The sequence below is a fragment of the Anser brachyrhynchus genome (genome assembly GCF_964034855.1).
Source record: "Anser brachyrhynchus genome assembly, chromosome: 2".
Lineage (NCBI taxonomy): Eukaryota > Metazoa > Chordata > Aves > Anseriformes > Anatidae > Anser > Anser brachyrhynchus.
Window position 1 is genome coordinate 10,105,717 of NC_137695.1, and position 19,596 is coordinate 10,125,312.

Here is a 19,596-nt window from a genome sequence, read left to right on the forward strand (position 1 = left end):
GAAAGAAATGTTACTAGATGCTGGCCTTGCAGCTGGGCCCAGATTGAAAGTGCACTTACATTTTTATGTTTAGCACTGAAGGACTCTGAAGTTAGCCCTCGCACTCCACATAAAAGCTTTGGAAACGGCATTCTTTGCCACTCGTGCAATTCATTCTCTAAGAAAAGGAAATGGAAAGAAAGATTTCATGTCCAGGGCTTCAGGCCTTTGATCATTTGACGAACATTGGATCCTCAACCTGGGCCTCCAGCTTCTCAGGCCAGACAAAGAGGGCCCCGGCCGCACAGGCTGGGCCGCGATTCCCGCCCGAACAAAACCTTTGGCGGCCGCACAGTGTGACAGCCTGGGAAAGGCCCACCTCAGCAGGGCTGAGATGCCCGCTCTGCCCTTTGATCTTTCATTTAAACCCCAGCCAAAGCACCAGGTCAGGGGATTTCGCGCTGCACACCCCCATCGGCAGAGGGGAGCAGGTCAAGAACAAAATGGGGGTGACCGATCTCCAAAAAGCCCTGTGACGCCTTTCTCTGGCCAGTTTCACATGACTTGTCTCTTATTGTGAAACACTAAGCCCGCACTTAAAATGGAATTTGACATTACATGCTACAATGGAGTCAATAAATGGCATTCTTCAGTGCTTTTACAACAAAGTCAACCCTCCCTTAAGTGGCTGAAAGCCTGAAGCTAGAAAATACTTCTCATTTACTTCTTTATGCAAGTAAATTGCGTATACTTTAAATTTAGTTTTCATTAGAGCTTCTTGTTGCTGACGACTGAAGTGAGCTGAAGAAACACGTAACAAAGGTGTACATTAATTTTACTACATACCATTGCTTCTGTTTTCAAAGACTAGGTCATCACGTGGACAAGTGCTGCAAATATCTCCATATTCCCTCACTGAGTGAAAACCTATTTTCCAGTAAGCATGAAAAACTGATCTCATCCCACTGGAAAATCTCCAGGACAGGGCTGAGGAGAAGGCAGACACAGGAGAAGAGAAGGCCAACTTCTTTTAACATCAGGAGCAAGTTCCCTATGATGCTCGTGGACACAAAACATACCCCTTTACGTGTATGTGTGACCAGACACATTAACATTCAGAATACAGAGGAAAAAATGCTGAATTCTTCTTTCTGAAGGGGCACCAGGTCATTATGTCCCACAGGACTGGGATATGTGGATGCAATATATGACTGCAAAGCGTGGAGTATATTTTTAAAATACATCTAAAAATATGACTACTTTAGAAGGTTTAAAACAACCATAAAGTGATTAGAAATCAAAGGACTATTATTTCATATAAATTAATTTATGTTATTACAGTTAATCCTTTTTCTTTAAACACAAACACATTGCACACAATGGCAGATCAAGGTAGCTTAAGAACTTAGCACAAGAATTAGAAAGGCTAATGACAATTTTTTATTTTCAACCTCAGAAATTACTCTTCCTCTTAAAATGCAGTTCTATGACAGTGTAATATAAACAGTGTGTGGAAGGGGTATGATATATCAAGTTGACAATTATGTCTTTTTAATATACAGTCAGGTTTACTTGCCCACTTTTACCCTCCTTCCTTTTGAAGACAGCATCAGTATTAAAAATTTGGTTTAATTGTATCATACAAAGATTATTTCAAAAATACAAAAAACAAAGATACCCATCGTTGAAAAGATTCAAAAAACAAAGATACCCATCTTAAGCACTTCTCATTGTGAACCATTTAACGATCAATAAAAATAATGATTCCAATCTCTAGAGGATCTATAGACTTTTACTTTTAACACCTACATTAAGACAGATCATTTCCTACTTCATGAAATACATTTCACTGACAAGGAAACCAAGGTACAGAAAAGTTAAATAAGTTGTTCAACATTGAACATAGAGGGGCAGAACTGTGAACAGAGCACTAGATTTTCACTTATTGAACAGAGCACTTATTTTCAGTCCGCTGCATTGTTCACTTATTTTCCTAAGAGACAAATTTGTGCAAATTTGTGCACCTTGTGCATGGGGACCTGTCTGGTACCAGATCTTCTAGGCACTATGGTGCCAATGGCCAGCTACAAGAAAAAGCAATTGTGCTTGACCATTGTGGCTGAGTAGGTGACAATGCTCTGGGCAATAGTCATGAAGCAGCCCAGGACCTAAATCATGAAACCACTAAATAAGGATTGTACAGCCTCAAAGTATCTTCTTCTAAAAGCTGTACTAACTATTTAAATGGTAAAGTTAGAAAATTCAAATAGTTCTCAACAGCACAAGAACATCTGCTCATTCACAAAGCATTTGCATTTGGGTTTGTTGTTTGAAATCACTATGAAAATGAAACTTAAGAACATTCAGGAAAAAGTACAATTTGCCTCTAATTTATTCTCAGGTTTTCTGTGAATATTGCTCCCCACGTTGTCATGGCAACACAAGCACATCTTTCAGTACCAACGAAGTAACAAGCCTTTCGATTCTCACCTTTAGCCATTTTATTGAGAACCATGTCAATTAGAATGTAGGTTCCACTTCTTCCTGCACCATCACTGCCAACAGAAAGGGAAAAAGAAAAAATAAGGCCTATCAATGTGCATCTAGACTCAACATAAAGGTACCTGCCATTATGTTATACTGTTACACAAGGAGGGAGAGGACTGAATGAAGGGAAATGTAGGGTACTGAGAAGGGGAGAGAGAGCTTGCCCTGAATTAACACAAGCTGTTCAAGGAAGATTAGCCTGCATGTATACAAGGGCTTTGTTTTGATTTTTTAAGCCAAGTTGTGTTTATGCAATAAAAACATTTTAAGCAACATTGGAAAAGTCAGTAACATGAAAACCCTAAAAGGATGTAATTTTTGTTCTTAAAGTGTACATATAATGTGCTTATAGTCACTTGCACTTGAGTTCAAGAACTGCAGAATAAGCTAGACCAGCATATTATCCAGCACTGTCCCAAAATGTTGTGGATTGCATTTGAACACAGCGGCCAGAGTGAATACATGCAGACACCAGCCTAAGAACTGAAATATCTGATTACTGATGGACTGCAGTCTTTCTTCACTATATATCACATGTGATTCTTCTTTTTTACCATTTGCTTCAACTCTTCCTTAGTTGCAACAATCAGAAAAAAATATTATGCAGTTCCTGAGAAACAGCTTTAACTTTTGTGTGCCATCAATCTTGCCTCAGAGATGAGAGACCAAGCCTTGGAAGTGGAAAAGCTCCCTAATGGGAGTTCAGCTTGTGTCCCTTTCAGACATCAACATATAATTGCCAGTGTGATGTTCTTTTAGAGCTGCTGTTAGCAAACATAATTAAGACTTAAGTAAAAGCTTTTTTCTTTCCCTTCCCCCAAATTTTTAAAAGGTGCATGTGTGACCAATTAGGCTGTATATAGTTTTATTAATTAAGCCCTTATTTTTATTGATAGCTCAATTTGTGTACAAGAATAAATGAAAGGAAAAATAATAGAACAGTGTGAAGCACATTATTTCATTCTGTTTACAGGCAGGCAGGCTATGAAACTTCGTTTTTATTAAGTCTTTGTAGACAGGCTTTTTTTTTTTTTTCTTTCAGTTACTAGATGACTTCTTAGAGAAGGAGGTAATGGCAATATATTTTTTCCTATGTCTGTGAAAGGAACAAAGGCACAATCTCATTAGTTAAGCTGAATGGTGAAAGACAAAGCAGTGATCAAGCTCAATAAAAAAAAAATAAAAAAAAACAACAACAGAAGACTACTGAGCGAATTGTAGACATTTTCATCCGTCATCATAAAGGAGGAGCAGGAAACTTTAAGGATCTTCATTCTGTGTCAAATGTTTCTTTCCTTAGGATTCCTAAAAGCAAAGTAAAGGAGCCTGCTCCAGGCTGTTCTCATCTGCAGAAGGCCTCCTGGCATCTGGGGGAAGGTGACTACTGAGCCACTGGTGACACAACACGCGCCCTCTCCTCTCTCCCACAAAAAGTGGAATGTCATGTCAAACAACCTGCCTCTTAGCAGGGCTTTTTTGTTTCTATCTTCCTTGTCTACAAGAGTATTTTGAATAATTACGTACAATGTTCTCCTTAAAACTCAGAACGTCCAAAACCAAACATTAACGTTACTATGGCAAAGTTTTCCAGTGACCTACCCAATAGGTTTCGTTTGCCTCTAGCAGAGTATGAGGCCTAAAAATAATCTCTGCTTAAAGGATTACTCAATCTGTGGGTTGGTCTCCACTCCCCAACACTGCCCTCTCCTAACCATGATCACTGAAAGCAAATGAAGAAGAAAAAAACTTAACTGAGTGCTAATAAAGTAAAGACTAAATTGGCAGGGAATGCATGGAACCACTATCATTTTGAAGGAGATGATTGAAGGAATCAAAGTACTTTTTACATTTGAAAGGGTGGCCATGCATTCTTAGTTCAAGACACAACATCTACAAAATCACAGGAAAGGATAATTTTATTAGGAAAACAGACCCTAAACATTATTTAGCATTAAAAAACAGATGATTTATGTTTCCTACCTTCAGCCTACCTTACTCTCTGGTTAGTGATTCATTTAAAGTTTTAATTTACCCATTTTGTTTTTACCTACATGAAATTCTTGCACATAAATCTCTCTGAAGCTATTTTTAGAAATTGTACTTGCCTGCAATGAACAACTACTGGACAAGAGCGACCCCTGTAGCACTTGTTTACTTTTCTGAAATAAAACAGACACAAAAAATTAATTAAGCATATTACACACTGTTTCTTTAGCCAACTGTCAAAAATAAGCAATAAGAAAAAGCAAATATTGCAGTCCTTAAAAAAACAGTCCAGTTGATAATTTCCTGATATAACAAGCAGTTGTTACATACATAACCTTGTTTAAAGTTTGCTTCTGCTTTGCTGCTGTAGAAATCTTTGATAACATCCCATTACCAATGTTGGTTAGGCAAATGAAATGATCTCTTTTCTCAAATGTCTCATGTGTTAGCTCCAAACTAAGATTATCACAAGATGCTTTAATTTTAAAGCCAACTACGAGTTCATGAATTTACTCATGAAGCAACAATAAAAACAAAGCTATAGAACAGGTCTGCCAATACGTAAGTTCAACGAAGGAATTAGCTAGTGCTGAAGCAAACCAAGGTGCTCAGTCTAAGAATAAAGCTTGCAAAATTGTTTTAAAACTATTTAAACTGCCCTACAAAAACCAAAATCCCAAACCATCTCTTCTGCTCTAGAATGTATTTTGCATATGAAGTTTGTTACACACCAAAAAACCACCAAATATACATGCATATGTTAACAAGGCAAACTGAATAAAGGATTAACTGGCAAAGCATTTCCTCAGGAAATCAAAACCTTGCACTTTCCTTGATGAGATGCTTGACTTAACTAGAGCTAGAAGGTCTCCTATATAACCATTTCTTAGGGCAGCTCCATGAGATGGCCAGTCAATCCAATGGTCCCCAGCTTTGCCAAGTGTTGCAGAGGATCCTAACTGCTAAACTGATGAAGTGAACTGCCGGAATTTGGCAACTGTGCTACAATGTTATTATGAATTTGAAAGCATAACTAACCTCCTGAATCATTTAGTTCTTGGCTCTTCATCTATTCACTAACATCTGTGCTGTTAAAGCATGCATATATCTTTAAACATTGCTTACAGTATAGCCTGAAGATTCCTAAACTTCTAAATCTGACAGGGAGTCTGGGTATTTGGAAGTCAACGCAAGGAGGCTATGGAGATGCTGATGATGTCCCATGAAACTGGGTTTTCACATTCTGCCTTTTACTGTTGAAGATTCTAACCAAACTTGATAACAATATTAAGTTCTCTTAATGATTCCCTTTATACATTAGGATTTAGGATTTTTCACAATCCTTACTCTCTTCTGCTCATTTATGTAAATTCATATCCACAGAGACATTCTGTCTCTTTTTATATTCCTTGTATGTAAGTAATGCAATAGAATAACTTTCTCCTTTCTATGAAATAAATGGCAAGCCATTGAGAAGCACCTGACTTCGGAAATTAAATGGGACAATTATTTGTCCATAAACGCATACATACACAGGCACTACCAAGCAAAACTCTTCTATAATTTCAATGACTTAAGCTGCAGTAGAATTTTTGCATGAATGAGTCATTCAATTCTTGATGATCATATCTGAGGATCAACTCCTTATATACAATATAAAGCCTGGTATTTCTTTTTTACCTCATACCGTAAACTGTATTTGAAATGTCTATGACAACATTTGATACAACGGGTCTGTATTCCCCCATGGTCATCTTTTAGCCTCCCACCATGTGCACTAGAAAAGAGCAGTTTCTGCACTTAAGGTATTACATAAAAGCTAATAATTACAGAGGGGTATTTACCATTTCTTTTTCTGCTTATGTGGTTCCTTTGTTCCCTGTATGGCACTACTATACTTGCATGTTGTGACTAGCCACCTACCAAAGTCCTAATGTACTTTCAGTGACAAACTTGAACTCAACCTATCAGAAAATCAGACAGCCAGAGACGCATGTTAGGGAAAGACACCTTATGTTTACCAGTTTTATTAAAAAGTTTCAAACATTTTCATTATCACACATTTCAGAAAACACAGTAAAACAAAGGGTTTCAATCCAGCTGGTTCATAGTTTTGTCTACATATAGTTTATGAAAATATTTAGAACTGCAGCAACGTCTCATGTCATTCTTAGTTCTGGCTAATGAGAGTGAGCTGAAAATTCATCAGTAAGCAAAGTTCTTGAATGTTGAAGAAAATATATATAATATATATATAAACATATACAGGAAGAATTAACTTAGAAAGAATGATTAGTAATACAAACCAACCCTTGGCTCATTGAGTGAAAAAGAAATCATCATGCAAACCATCAGCAAGCAAAGGTCAGAGGTCGTTAGAGGCTCAGAAAAGGGGTTTCCCACATTGTCCCTGCAGCAGAGTCACAGTTTCCAATGATCACTTTTGTGACTATGCAACTGGGCTCATATTACTAGCTGCAACATCACAAAAATGACACTGGCAACCGCTAATTAGCTGGCAAAATAAGAATTTGTCCATTTTTAAAGTGAGCAGTGTTAGTAAATGCCATTGCACACAGCAAGAAGTGATAGCATAATAGATATATATTTTAAGCAAAGCCCTCACATGTGATGCTAATTATCTTTTAGCTTAGCAGTCCCTCTTTAAAGTGTAAATGTGCTCCCTCTGGGCTCAAGAAATATTTAATTACACATATCAGTGCATGACTAACAAGCTAGTCCAGAGCAATAATGATTGGTCTATTGTTCAAAATGAAATTAGGACTCCAGAAGCATTTAAAACTGACCAGTGATTTCTGTAGTAGCCTCACCTCTCAGGGACTGGCTTTGGCACGTATTTTTGAAATAGGTAGATTAATCCCTTTTTGGCAATTTATACCTACATTATGAAAGTATGATAGATTATTCCTCAAGGTTTAATGCATCTGCTAAATACTAAAATCCTGTCTGATACAAAGTAAGAGAAATGTAAGCTTTCAGTTTTCAAAGAGACTTGCAAAATTTACTTGAATAAAAATTATAAGGTCCATATTCCCACAGACTCTGGGCAAGGTAATTTTGGGAATCCAATTTTTCTTGGTGATGAATTATAAAAAATAGAGGGTTGGTTATGTATATGCTTAATTTCATATATGTATGTGAATATATAAATATACACACATATCCATATATATATACAAACACACTGAATGCACATAAAAACATAGATAGATTAAAAGAAATGAGAGCAGCCCCTTCCTAGCACCACCTTACTACAAGTATGGCAGCGCTGTCAGACATTTATTCAGGGGACTTTATGACTCAGCTGTCATAATCCAGCAGAGCTCATACTTTAAATAGGAAGCTTCAGGTGCAAAACATGTATTGTATAAATGAATTCCAAATACATTCCTTTTTTTTTTTTTTGTCCTTAAAAAACCAGCAACATTAGATGACCAAGAAAACTGAGATTCATAGACCAGCCATAGTGCATGCCAAAATTCCTTTTCAGAAGGAATTTTACTATGCATTCAGTATTATGAGTTCATCATACAAAATCTGCACGCAGCAAATGATTACGGTACCCTACGCTGGACTGTGAATACATATTAAATGAACACTCGGAATTCAATTACATCTTAACAGGTTCATTCCCATACTTGCTTTAAATGGAAAGAATGGCAGCTCAGCTACTTTTCTCATCTAGTTATAATTTTGCTTTTTCAAAGTATCGCACAACACTTCTTCAACACAGCTATTTCACCCTCACACAGTGTCACTAAACAGCACTTTCCTTGTGACGTGAACTATGATTTACTCTAGACCTAATCCTGCAGTTCATGCACTGACCACAATTCTTACTGAACCAAATGGGAGCTGCGGTGCTCCAAGTTTCAGATGTCCTAGCTGATTTGTAGTCTAGCTAGAACTGATAGCAAATTTCCCACTAAATTAAAAAAGGGGCAGAATTGGATGCCGGGCTGCACCACTGCTGCAGCCTTGCATGGCTTAGTGGAACCCATTCGGCATTTTCACCACAAAAATTCACTACAGGCAACTCCCACAATGCCAAAAGCACAGGGAAGTCAACATATAAAAACCACATCAAAATCTGTATTTGAACCCAGAGAAGAAAACCTTGTACATTCAGTTTCAGTGTCAACTCCATCCTATGGCCCTGCTTCCTTCCTCCTCTATTGCTTTTGTGGTGTGACCCTGGAGCACGTCCGGATGTTCTTACCTAGCCCCAGTTCACAGCGACTGCTGCACTCCTTCACTTGACCTGTAATGTGTGAGATGACTCTCTGCTCTAAAAAATCCTTGCCATACACACAAGAATACTGATGGATAAAGAGTGGCGTTTAGCCCTCAGTTTTTAAGGGTAACGTTGCCAACAGACAACTGTGCAGCCAGCTCCCGTTGGACATAAGCCAGCTTCTCCCCTCGGGTGTCGATGCGTAACTCCTACCAGCATCAGCCAGAGCTCCAAGCGCTTACTGAAAGAAACAAGTTTGGACCTTTTGAGCACTGAGCCCTGTATAATCACTTCAGGGGGCTGTGGATAATATTGTAGCACGGAGAGGAAAACAGGAGATCCCCGAGGCCGCTTGTGGATTGAGAACCAACTCCCCAAACCTCCTGGAGATTCTTTTCATTAGTCATAAGCGCATCGCTGTGGATTAGCTGGTACATGCTAACACCTACACGCGATGCACTGGGCACGGTTTGCAATCAAGAAAAGATTATTTCACTCCAGTATTTATCATGCATGGCTTTAATTTTCAAATTAAAATTTAGATAGACACAGCAAACATTAGAGAAGGTGACAAGGACTTTCACAGTTTTTGCCTTTGCGTGTTTCTATTTTAGAGCCATGCTGACTTCCTTTAAAATGCCAGAGGGCATGCTTTGTCAACATTTCCCTCTGCTTTCTCAAATCTCCACCTGTCTTCAGCCAAAAAAAGTCTAGAAGCTTCACTGTGTGATCCTCACAATCAAACGCTACCATGGGAATGCCGTTATTGCCATATGACTCCATTGTGACTTTTTTTTGAAGTGTGCTCATGCTACATACTTTATTTGTGAGATTCCTGCGATAAGGATCATAGGGGAGCCACATAAAAGGCTTGGAAGTTGCAGATGGCTAAATACTTGGAAAACAAAGAAATACAGAAGCACTGAAGAGCTGTACAAAGGGAAGAGGGCATCAATCTCTAAATAGGAAGTGAGTACGTCTATTTGTGAGGCAACACCAAAAATCAATCTATTGCAGATTTTTATGTTAGTTTATCATTGCAGCATCACAGGCTGAGGGCACTCTTTCAAAACAGCATTACTTAAAGCACAACTAGAAGTACAGACAGTTCAAGTTTAGTTCCTCAGATTTGGATCGTCTTAAATAAACTGCCATACTTTGTGCTTTACCTGCGGAAATCCAGAAGTGATCTCGTGGAAGCAGGAACTCTCTGATCGTTCCAGCTGAGGAAATGGAACTGTGTCACCGTGCGGGTCTCGTTCGTCTGCAGGTTCTTCAAGTAGAAGCTCCTCACTAGGAAATCCTCGCACCAGATGTGCTCAGAAACAAGGTTTACCTACACCACAAAGAACAAACGGGGATCAGGGATTTTGCTTGCAAACCGCATCTTCAGAATTGCAGGTTTGAGATGCCTTGGATGAAGGAAATGCACCAAATTTTATTAGCAAATTGGCCAATGAGGTGAAAATATTTTTTTTTTTTTTAGCAATTAATGTTGTTGTCAGGAAGGGGTTCGCTGCCACTCCTATTTCATTGAAAACATTAAAAAATTACTGTCAGTTTTAATGTAAAAGAAAAAAAATCCCTAAATTGAAACCTGATGCTGTTATATGAATACAAAAGGCACTCCCTGGAAATACATCAGACTGCTGGGTGCTTTCCACACGAAGATGCCCACAAAGCATTGCTCAGGCCACTCTGAGTGATCTTAAAAATCTCACAGGAATTCACATGAGAAGTTAGAAGTCAAATATTTCACCCACGTAGAAAAATAAGCATAAAAATACAGCCTATTTTCAGAGTTAGTCTTTGTAGAAAGTTTTTTTTTTTTTCACATGTTGGTTTAAATGACAATATTTCTTCTCATTTTCCTACTCATATTTGGCATTATGTTGTTATTTTCTTCCTCTGGTCTGTTGGACAACTGGAAAAACACGACAGCCATTCTCTGGGTTACACTTCCAGAAAACGGGTGATATGGTATTTTGGGGTAGCAATGCAAAGCAGAAAATAAAAATGTGTATTTCTTGTTGTGACTGAGGCAAGAGGTAAAAATAGATAGCATTAATTACTAAAGCTATACAGAGGCTTTTCCACAAACATATGCATATGGCTTTCCTAGGGCAAAATTCACTAGTTCTAAAAATACTAATTTCCTATAAAATACAAATACGTGCTTTTATATTTCAACCACTTGCAAAACCACTTTAAAGACAAAATCATTGTCCTTTTTTTTTTCCCTGCACCACTTGGCTTATTATTTACTAGATTTTACCCAGCGCAAACTACCTGGCAATGAAAACGACGCCCAAATTTCCCACAAATCTAAAACTACTCAAAGACACACCGAGGGGATATAAGAGACCTCAACTCGACGTACAGCTCAGATCAGCTGAAACAGCATTTCGCCCCGTATGAAATCGAGCCATACCCTTCCTGTCACGTTTACAACCCGGCGTTTTGTTTAGGTACCTCGTAGATGTGGTAGAGGTTTGACCCTTCGTCTGGCCAATAGTGGTAGCACTGCTTGACTCCGTTTTCCGCGAGGGGTGTCAGCATGACAATAACGACACAGCCGTTCTCCCAGACCATCTGCAGACAAAGAAAGACACCGTGGCCACATTGTGACTGCCTAATTACTGCGTGACATGTATAATTACTGCACTCAGACACACAATCAAAATTTATTCCATTCACAGGAAATTTATTTCATTTTCATTAGACACTTTTACTCTGCAGCTGCTTTCAAATCCCTGAATAAACTGGCACCATATTTTGCAGGCGTCCATGAAATATTAAAGAATTTCCAGCAATTTCAATTTGTGTCTTCTACAAAATCTCTCCTCTTTCTCGGTACTGTGTTCAGCTGCATTTCTGTCAAACTTTCAGATCCACAAAGGAAATACTGAACAATGCTTGCAAAACACACGGCTATGTGGTGTTTGATAGTAAACACCAAAGTAAACACCACTAAGAGCATATTGACCTGCTAAAGTTGCATTTGCCGAAACCCGTTTGTATCTTCAGTCCTGTTTCTCTTTACAGAGTGCCAAAAAGCAAAAGCTACAAAACTGCTGTGTTGCTGAAAGAATCATAAAAGTTGCACCTGAACAACAAAGACACAATTACAAAAGATTTGTTGCAAATGTGCATTACTTTCTTACTTTCTCTTTATTCTCCTTTCCTTCCTTCTGTCTTTCTTTCTCTTTCCTTCCTTCCTTCCTTCCTTCCTTCCTTCCTTCCTTCCTTCCTTCCTTCCTTCCTTCCTTCCTTCTTTTTTTTTCATTCTCTCTCTCTCCCCCACTCCTCTTCCCTCTTTTTATTTTTCCTTTTATTTTATTTTTTTCTCTTTTCCTGGAGCTAGAAGGGAAGTCCAACCCCTGCTGCAGACCGTGCACTGTCATAGCACAGGTACAGCAGAAACAGAGGGAAACTCTGTATCTTCACTATCAGCACAATCTCCTAACAATTTAGACTAGCCGTGGCACAGGATACAGGAATCCAATGCATCCTCAGCTAAAAGATCTGTGGATGCCTCACACAAACAGCAAAACAAGCAGAGATGCTCTGGTCTGCTGCATCTCCCTTCCAAACACAGCCCATGGCTGAACAAAAAGGCTCCTATGAATTAATACCAAACAGCATAATGACTAAAAACTGTTATTATTATGCTGTACATTGATGTTATATTTGCATACAACTTTCATTGTCTTTTTGCTAGCATATAAAATTACTGAATGAAGAGTAAACTACTCTTTTTGTGAAGGGTTATGTTTATTTCACAGAAATATTTATAAGCAACTGTATTGACATGTAAATTTTGTAAACAAAAAAGGCCTTTGTCTAAACTGTGCAAAGATGAGATGATACATTCAATTCAGGATTATTTTTTTTAATTACATATCAAATAAAAGGTTTCCTATTCATGGATAATGATGTTGTCTTCTCTTTTAAGAATAGCTTGCATATATAGAAACAAATAGCATTTTTCTTTTTCTTTTTCTTTTTTTCTTTTTCCATTTTGTAACATAATTGAAACAACTTTTAAAAACAGCTTAGAATTATTTAGAGAAATTAATCTAGGGTTTGCACAGAATAGGGCTATTTATAATTTATATAGATAGAACTGGGGAAAGAAATTGTAGTTGGATATAAGGAATAGAAAAGCATCTCTTCTTTTCTTTTTTTCTCTTGAAAAGATTTTTCAAATAAAACTATCTGTAATCTGCCCATCCTCCTGTTAAAAACTGACAATACTGCAAAAACACCAAAAAATGCTATAAATTGATAGATAATTTATTTTTTCAGACAGATGTAGATTTATCATTTGTATCTTTTTTTGTCTTTGCATTTGTTTTAGACCGCAGCTGGCAACCTTCTTTGTATGTAAGGAAGATGAATTGGTCTTCATTCATTCTATCATAGTTTCACCTTTTTTAGTTAGCAATCAGACTAAGATCAGAATTCAAAACATGTATCTTACTTTAAAACTAGCCCCACTAAATCAGTACTTTCATCACATAACGATTTAATGTGCCTCTAGAAGGTATAGAAGCTCATTGAAGCCATTACGAAAATGAGGAGAAACACAGTTTTTATGAGTGTAATAAAAATACAATGATCTAGACCATAAACTAATCATCTAGCACTCTGCTTGTGCCACCCAAGTGTAACATTATAAAAGCCCACTCGTTTAGAGAGGAATCCTTACAGTTTGGCAGCCCTGTTCATTGGTTCAGAGATACAGCATTTCATTAGAGAGGGGCTGTCTGCATCTCTGAAGATTTCATTAAGCATAAATCCAAATGAAAGTTAATTTAAACAAACAATTTCAAAGTTACTCCAGGGTATAATATTTCTTTTAGGTCATAGCGCGAAAATGTAGAAGTCAAACCTACTAAATCAAGAAGGCAATACAATGTAGTGGCATCATCCCTGTTACAAGCAATTGTCACCACATCTCCCGTGCTTACCATTGAGATGGGATCTTTACCAAGACTCACAGGCTGCGACTTGAGGACTACCACTTTTTCTTTGTTTCCTTAATAATTTAAGTATTAGACCGTTGGGATGTTATCTTTATTTCTATCCAAATAAAGCAGAAGAGGGATAAGTCAGAGGCAGTTCACAGTTTTATACTGTGGCCAGTTCATCGCCCCATCTTTAACTTGGTGATGGGCTGAGGAACTACAGCTCCTAACACCCAACACTTCTCTGTGCCCAGTATGCAGACAGGGCTGTGTGCTCAGGAGGTGGCCCCAGCCAGTGTGTCTCCGTACTGGAGGAGCAGGTAGCAGAGCCTCAGTCTGCACAGCACCAGTACAGCTTTTGGGAAGTGCCTTTGCTTACCAAAGTGACATTTCAGCTGCGCTCAGAGGAGAAAGGAGGAGTTTCAGACACAAATTCACAATAATTCACATAATTCTGGATTTTGTATGCCTTCACAATTGAAAGTAAGCTACTGTATATGATATAAAAATAAAGAGAAAGTAAGGTCCTCTGGGCAGAGGGTTTTCTTTTTAGGTATTTGTTGTGGAGCCCATCAAAATTAAGCCTTAGGATCTAAGCGTTAACTACTGTTAGGCAAATAACCATATAAAACTAAACTTTTCTAGATCACTTTGCATAGGCAGCTTCATGTTTGTAATTTATGGCAATACTTGGAGGAAAAGAACGTTGAATGGAGTCTTCTGAATGAAAGTGATAAAGTCTGAGTTATGCATACGAGCTAACTACGAGTTATGCATACGAGCTAACTACAGAGCTCTGCAGTGCATGCTTTGTGGAAAAAGGAAGACTGTATAATTGTGTGACATGTCTACCTTCAGCCTATATGCCACGTTAATTATCTTTAATGAGGTTCTGCTGTATGCATCATTCTCAAAACATTCCTTAGAGAAGAATAACACCATCCCTTTCCATTTATTGCAAATTAAAGGCTGAATCCTGCAACCCAAAGATGAGCAGTGCATTTGACATCCGCAGGATTCCCTGTTGATGAAACCCACCACATGGAGAGACCTCATGCTGTGGCTATCGAGCATGCCAGTCCCATACAAAGGACTTCTGCATTGGGAAGAATTAAATTTAGTATGAATTGCTTGTAAAGGAGCACAGAACTGTTTTTTTCAAATAAGGAGAAAAATCAAGTCACAAATAGAATCAGCGCTACAACTGCCACAAATCCTGTAAAACAAATGTTTTTGAAAGCTTGTATTTACAAATTCTGTTGTTTACTAGCTTGTAAATAAAATAGTTGATACGAATCCTCTTATTTTTGTCAGACACTTGATCATTTTGAAGCTTCTTTTTGTAATTATGGATCCACCCCAAAACCCCTTTTCAGCCATTTGCTTCTTTGTTTTAGTGATAGGGAAATGATAAGATATGTGTTCCAATCAGATGCTGTTCTTTTGACAGGGGCTGGTGGAGAAGTTTCTAAAATGCGATGATTTAAAAGTAGAAAATAACAAGGATAATCGGTTAAATCCAGCCTGTTCACTAAAAATAACAGGCTAATCACACCAGCTGCATTCTGAAAGAGATCTCCAGTAAACTGAAGAATCTACCTTCTCTGCCTTTTAAGCTTCCCAAATAGTTGGTAAATGCAACTGTTTGGAAGAGCAGAAAACAAACAAACAAAACCCAAATAATTTCTAATGATGATAAAAAATCAACACGAATAAACACAATTCCTAAAACTACAACAAGTAAGGTATTATCGCTTACAGGATTAGATTATGTACATCCTATTACACACCTCAACTGTATTTTATTTCAAGTTCTCCACTGGAAATAGAAAATGTTGAATTGAGACAGTCAGAAAATGTTATTTTCTAGACTATTTTAACAATAACCCTCAATGTTTTAATTGGTTTTAAAGAAAAGAGGGGAGCTTTTAATTAAAAAAAAATATTTTGGGGGATTTAGAATTTGGATTCCTTGCCATTCCAAAGCAAGCTTTTTGCAAAATATTTTGGCTGACAATAGCTTCGCATTTTGATGTGAAATGGGTCAAATCTGACAAAGTCAGTGTCCGTTTGCAAAGTCACAGGTGTGCCAGAGGACTAAGAAAATCTGTAGTTTTAAAACTTATCTATCAGCAATGTATGTTTAATTAGAAATTACAGTTAAAAGGACATTTTAAAACATGAAGCGAATGGAAATCATTCCATGCACCACATGAAAACAGTACTCCATGTTGAAGTTACACACAGTTGAATTCAGGAGCTATGACTCAGAGCTTTCCTCACCCTGGCCAGGAGCAGCCACACTGCAGCAGTGATGACTTCAGAGAAGATCGTATATAAGCAGGTGGCAGTCAGGCTGGCTTCATGCATTATGCTCCTGCTGTTGCAACAACCCTTGTTTGGAAGTCAATTAGGAAGGCAGACTCAAGATGACTGCATGTGTTGCTGTACCTTCTGCTGTCTCTGAGAGACGTGAACTGCTCTTATTCTTCTCAGTAGACTGATAACTCAAGCCTTATTATTAAATAATTTAAATACTCTGTTTAGTATTGGAGTGCTGACAAAACCACGTTAAAGGGGGGCAGTCTCACCAAAACTTTCATAAATTAGCTTTTCACTTTAGTATTGGAGAGGTGGAACTTAAAAATTAGAGGGACAATATTTTTAAAAGGCCCACTTTTAAGTACCATCTCTGACCTGAGCCGTAATTAGAAGTGAGCATGGTAAACGCACACTCGTACACAGAATGCCTATGGAATTCCTAATGCAATATTTATTTCACATGGCTTGATAAGTTACTAGAGCTCTAGGGGCTACTGTTCTGTGCCTCTCTCTCCCTTGCTGTTTTTCTTTTATTAAATTAAAATATGCATATTTTACACATTGAATTGCTCTGTTTCTCTTCTCATCTGCTTTTCTTTCTGAAGGTGAAAACTGATTAGACATGCAGGAAGTCCTGTTCCAGGCAAGGAAAATAAAACTTGGGAATCAAGACTGCTTGAAAGCGCTGTGTTCTGCACAGATGAACAAAATGCAGAAAAATAATTTAGTCAGTAAATTAATTTCAGCATTCACAAAACATGGTGGACTGGGAGCACAGACACCAGCAATCAGAGCACAGGAGGGTTTGGTACAGTTGCTCTTACTCAACCCATGGGCTTGGAACACCGATTTTGCAAGGAGACTCATTCAGCTACAGGGACATGGTCTCTTGTCCATGGGTATTTGCCCTTGGAGATCACTGATGACTAATCTTTTTTAACACGGGAAACAATCAACTGTCAGTATTTTGTATTTGTTTTTCTGAATTGCAAAATTGGAAAAGAAAAGCAAATGGTGCCAAACAGACATGCAAAGATTTATCAAGTCCTCAAGTCTGAAATTCAAGAATTGAGTTCTTTACATGCTGGTGTGATCTGGGAGTAAAACGACAGACAAATTTTGAACTGACTCTGACAATATATTGAATATATTGAATATGTGTAGAAAAAAATATTATAAAATAGTTTTAGATTTAGAAAAGCAGAATTGGGGGCAATGAAAATTAAATGGCAACTAAATTCCGAGGCTCAGATCAGGGCTTTGGTCTTTACTCCTGGGACTCTTTCTGCAATTTACATTTAATAGTCTTGCAATAAAAATAGAAAATAATCAAAGGAGCAGAGATGAGGTCTCACCATGCCCAGCTGGAGGCCTTAGTCACAACAGCGTAAACCTCTGCTGCAGTTGGCAATAGTGTGTCTTTAACAAGAAGAGCGAAGAGTATTCTCAATTTCAAGAATATTTCATGTATTGGTGAGTAGTGAAGGAAAGATGGGGTAATGAAAATCATGTGTTTGATTCAAAACATGTTGGATGAAGCTCTTTTTTATATCCTGGAAGAGCATCCTACCTTCAAATGGTCAATACCTGCAGTCTGTCCTCCTGGTGCTGTGATGGATTCAGTGCTGTTCACGTGCGGAACCTGCTCCAAGACCCCAGTCAGACTGGGACCCTCCAGGGGGATTAAGGCATTGGGAGAACTATCTAGCCTGAGCTACAGATCTTTTCAGGTAAAAAGGCTGGGAATTTTCAAGTCCAAACTACAATTGTTGACTGTATTTAATCCAATGGCTTACTGTTGTAGGTCCTTTGAACCCCATTGTTTCTCTGCCAAATAAGGAGAATTGTATTTCTCTGTTCCTTCCACAGAAGTCATATGATGTTCACATACTTTGTTAATTATGTTGGTAATGAACACAGGAAATCACAGAAAGATAACAAATACTTATGTAAATATGTATCATATTTGATTTGATTTTCCAGGGAAACTAAGAGGCCACTTGGCAGGAACTGCTTCATCTCTCCCTCTATTTCACCTACTATGGTAAAATAAAAAATAAAATAATAAAAAAAAGAAAGTAGTGAAAGTGCACTTCCCTCCAAGAAGAGGAAGGGCAAATGTTGGTAGATTAATAAAAGCAAAGCATAATGTGGGCACTAGCAGTTCTAAAAGGAGAATAAGACTGTATTTTCCAGAGGGAAAAGCTTATGGACTCCTACAGAAACCTCCATTTTGCGACAATGAACTTTAACAGATACGCAATTTATAAAACCGACATAATTAAGAACATTTCTTTTGTGTAAGGATAGTTGGCTCTAAATATCCTAACTCCAAGGAACAGTTTCTTGTATATTATCATTCCTAGTCTTCTTAGAATGCTTTAAAAGTTAAGGCATGTACTTCATGTCAAATACTTCATGGAATTATAACCCAGCACATATGGAAAATAATAAAATTTTATGCCTCCAGAATTATCCACAACATGGAACTCCTGCTGCGAAAACTTGTTATAGATCAGAAATGTTCTACATCCTCTTTCTTTTGAATTATGTTCAAAGAGATGTTGAATTTTAATAGTGTTATGTGAAAGAGCTCAGTGAAATCTCGCTGAAGCTGCTGGACAAAATCATCACCTTTCATTCAAGATAAATGCAAGAAACAAGCAAGCTCTTTTATGGAGCTTGATAACTGAAATTACAGAAGTTATCATCAAAAACAAGAGAAATGTGAAGCATGTGGACCCATGAGTTTTTCTAGAAACTGATATGCTTAATGCAGAGAGAGAGGCATTAATCAAGGCAAGATAATTAATCAAGCAGAAAAAAAAACATGTAAAAGGAATAAAGAAATCACCAGCACAGATCGACAAACTAGCATTGTGATCCTGGTAGAAAAAAAAGCTGAAAGAGAGGCTGGGGGTAAAACACTGGGTGAATGAGGTTTGTGAAAAAAAAAAGAATTCATCGCCTGTTTGATTCTGTCTCTGTTCAAGGAAATAAAACTCTGTACTTTCTTTGTAAATAAAATGGAACTATATCAAAGCAAAACCCTGTCCTGATGATGAATTCTCTTTCCAGCTGAGAAGAAAACAACACACAGACCTGGCAAATTGTTTAACCACTCAGGTAAAAATGGATTAATACCATGTGAGAAGAGGCATCCAGTTTTCAAGAAAGGGAACTGTGAGGTGGAATTCCCACTGAACCAAAATAGAATCAATGAAGGAAGTATCTCTCACAAATAGTAATTGGTAAAAAGAGATGAAAACAAGACCAGATGAAATTAAAAGAAGACCTAAATCAGCTGGAGGCTTTTCAAAATTAATTAAAGTAGTGGCTGGAAAATTTCCAGAGCAGTCTAAGAGATGATATGCAGTCAGAGATGAAATCTCTGCTTGAGCCGCAAACACCGAGTAACCAGACAGATTAGGAAGCCCTGTGGCAAAACAGATCAATGAGGTGACTGACAACACATCTGCTGCAGGCAAGAAAGTTTTCAAAGAAAAAGGTAAGCCAGAAAAGTTGGAACTAACTTGG

At 37.8% G+C, this 19,596-nt stretch overlaps 1 protein-coding gene across 4 annotated transcripts in view; it reads right to left on the reverse strand.

The window, feature by feature from the left end:
• The window catches only part of PTPRN2 (protein tyrosine phosphatase receptor type N2), a 645,529-nt gene that overhangs the window by 22,875 nt on the left and 603,058 nt on the right, over positions 1-19,596 (reverse strand). For all 4 annotated transcript variants that reach the window (XM_080579571.1, XM_080579572.1, XM_080579573.1 and 1 more), the window contains 4 exons: positions 11,240-11,359; positions 9,937-10,103; positions 4,632-4,685; positions 2,470-2,534 (listed from right to left, as the gene is read on the reverse strand). In XM_080579571.1, coding sequence (XP_080435697.1) covers positions 2,470-2,534; positions 4,632-4,685; positions 9,937-10,103; positions 11,240-11,359 — 406 coding nt within the window. The remainder of the gene's footprint in view (positions 1-2,469; positions 2,535-4,631; positions 4,686-9,936; positions 10,104-11,239; positions 11,360-19,596) is intronic.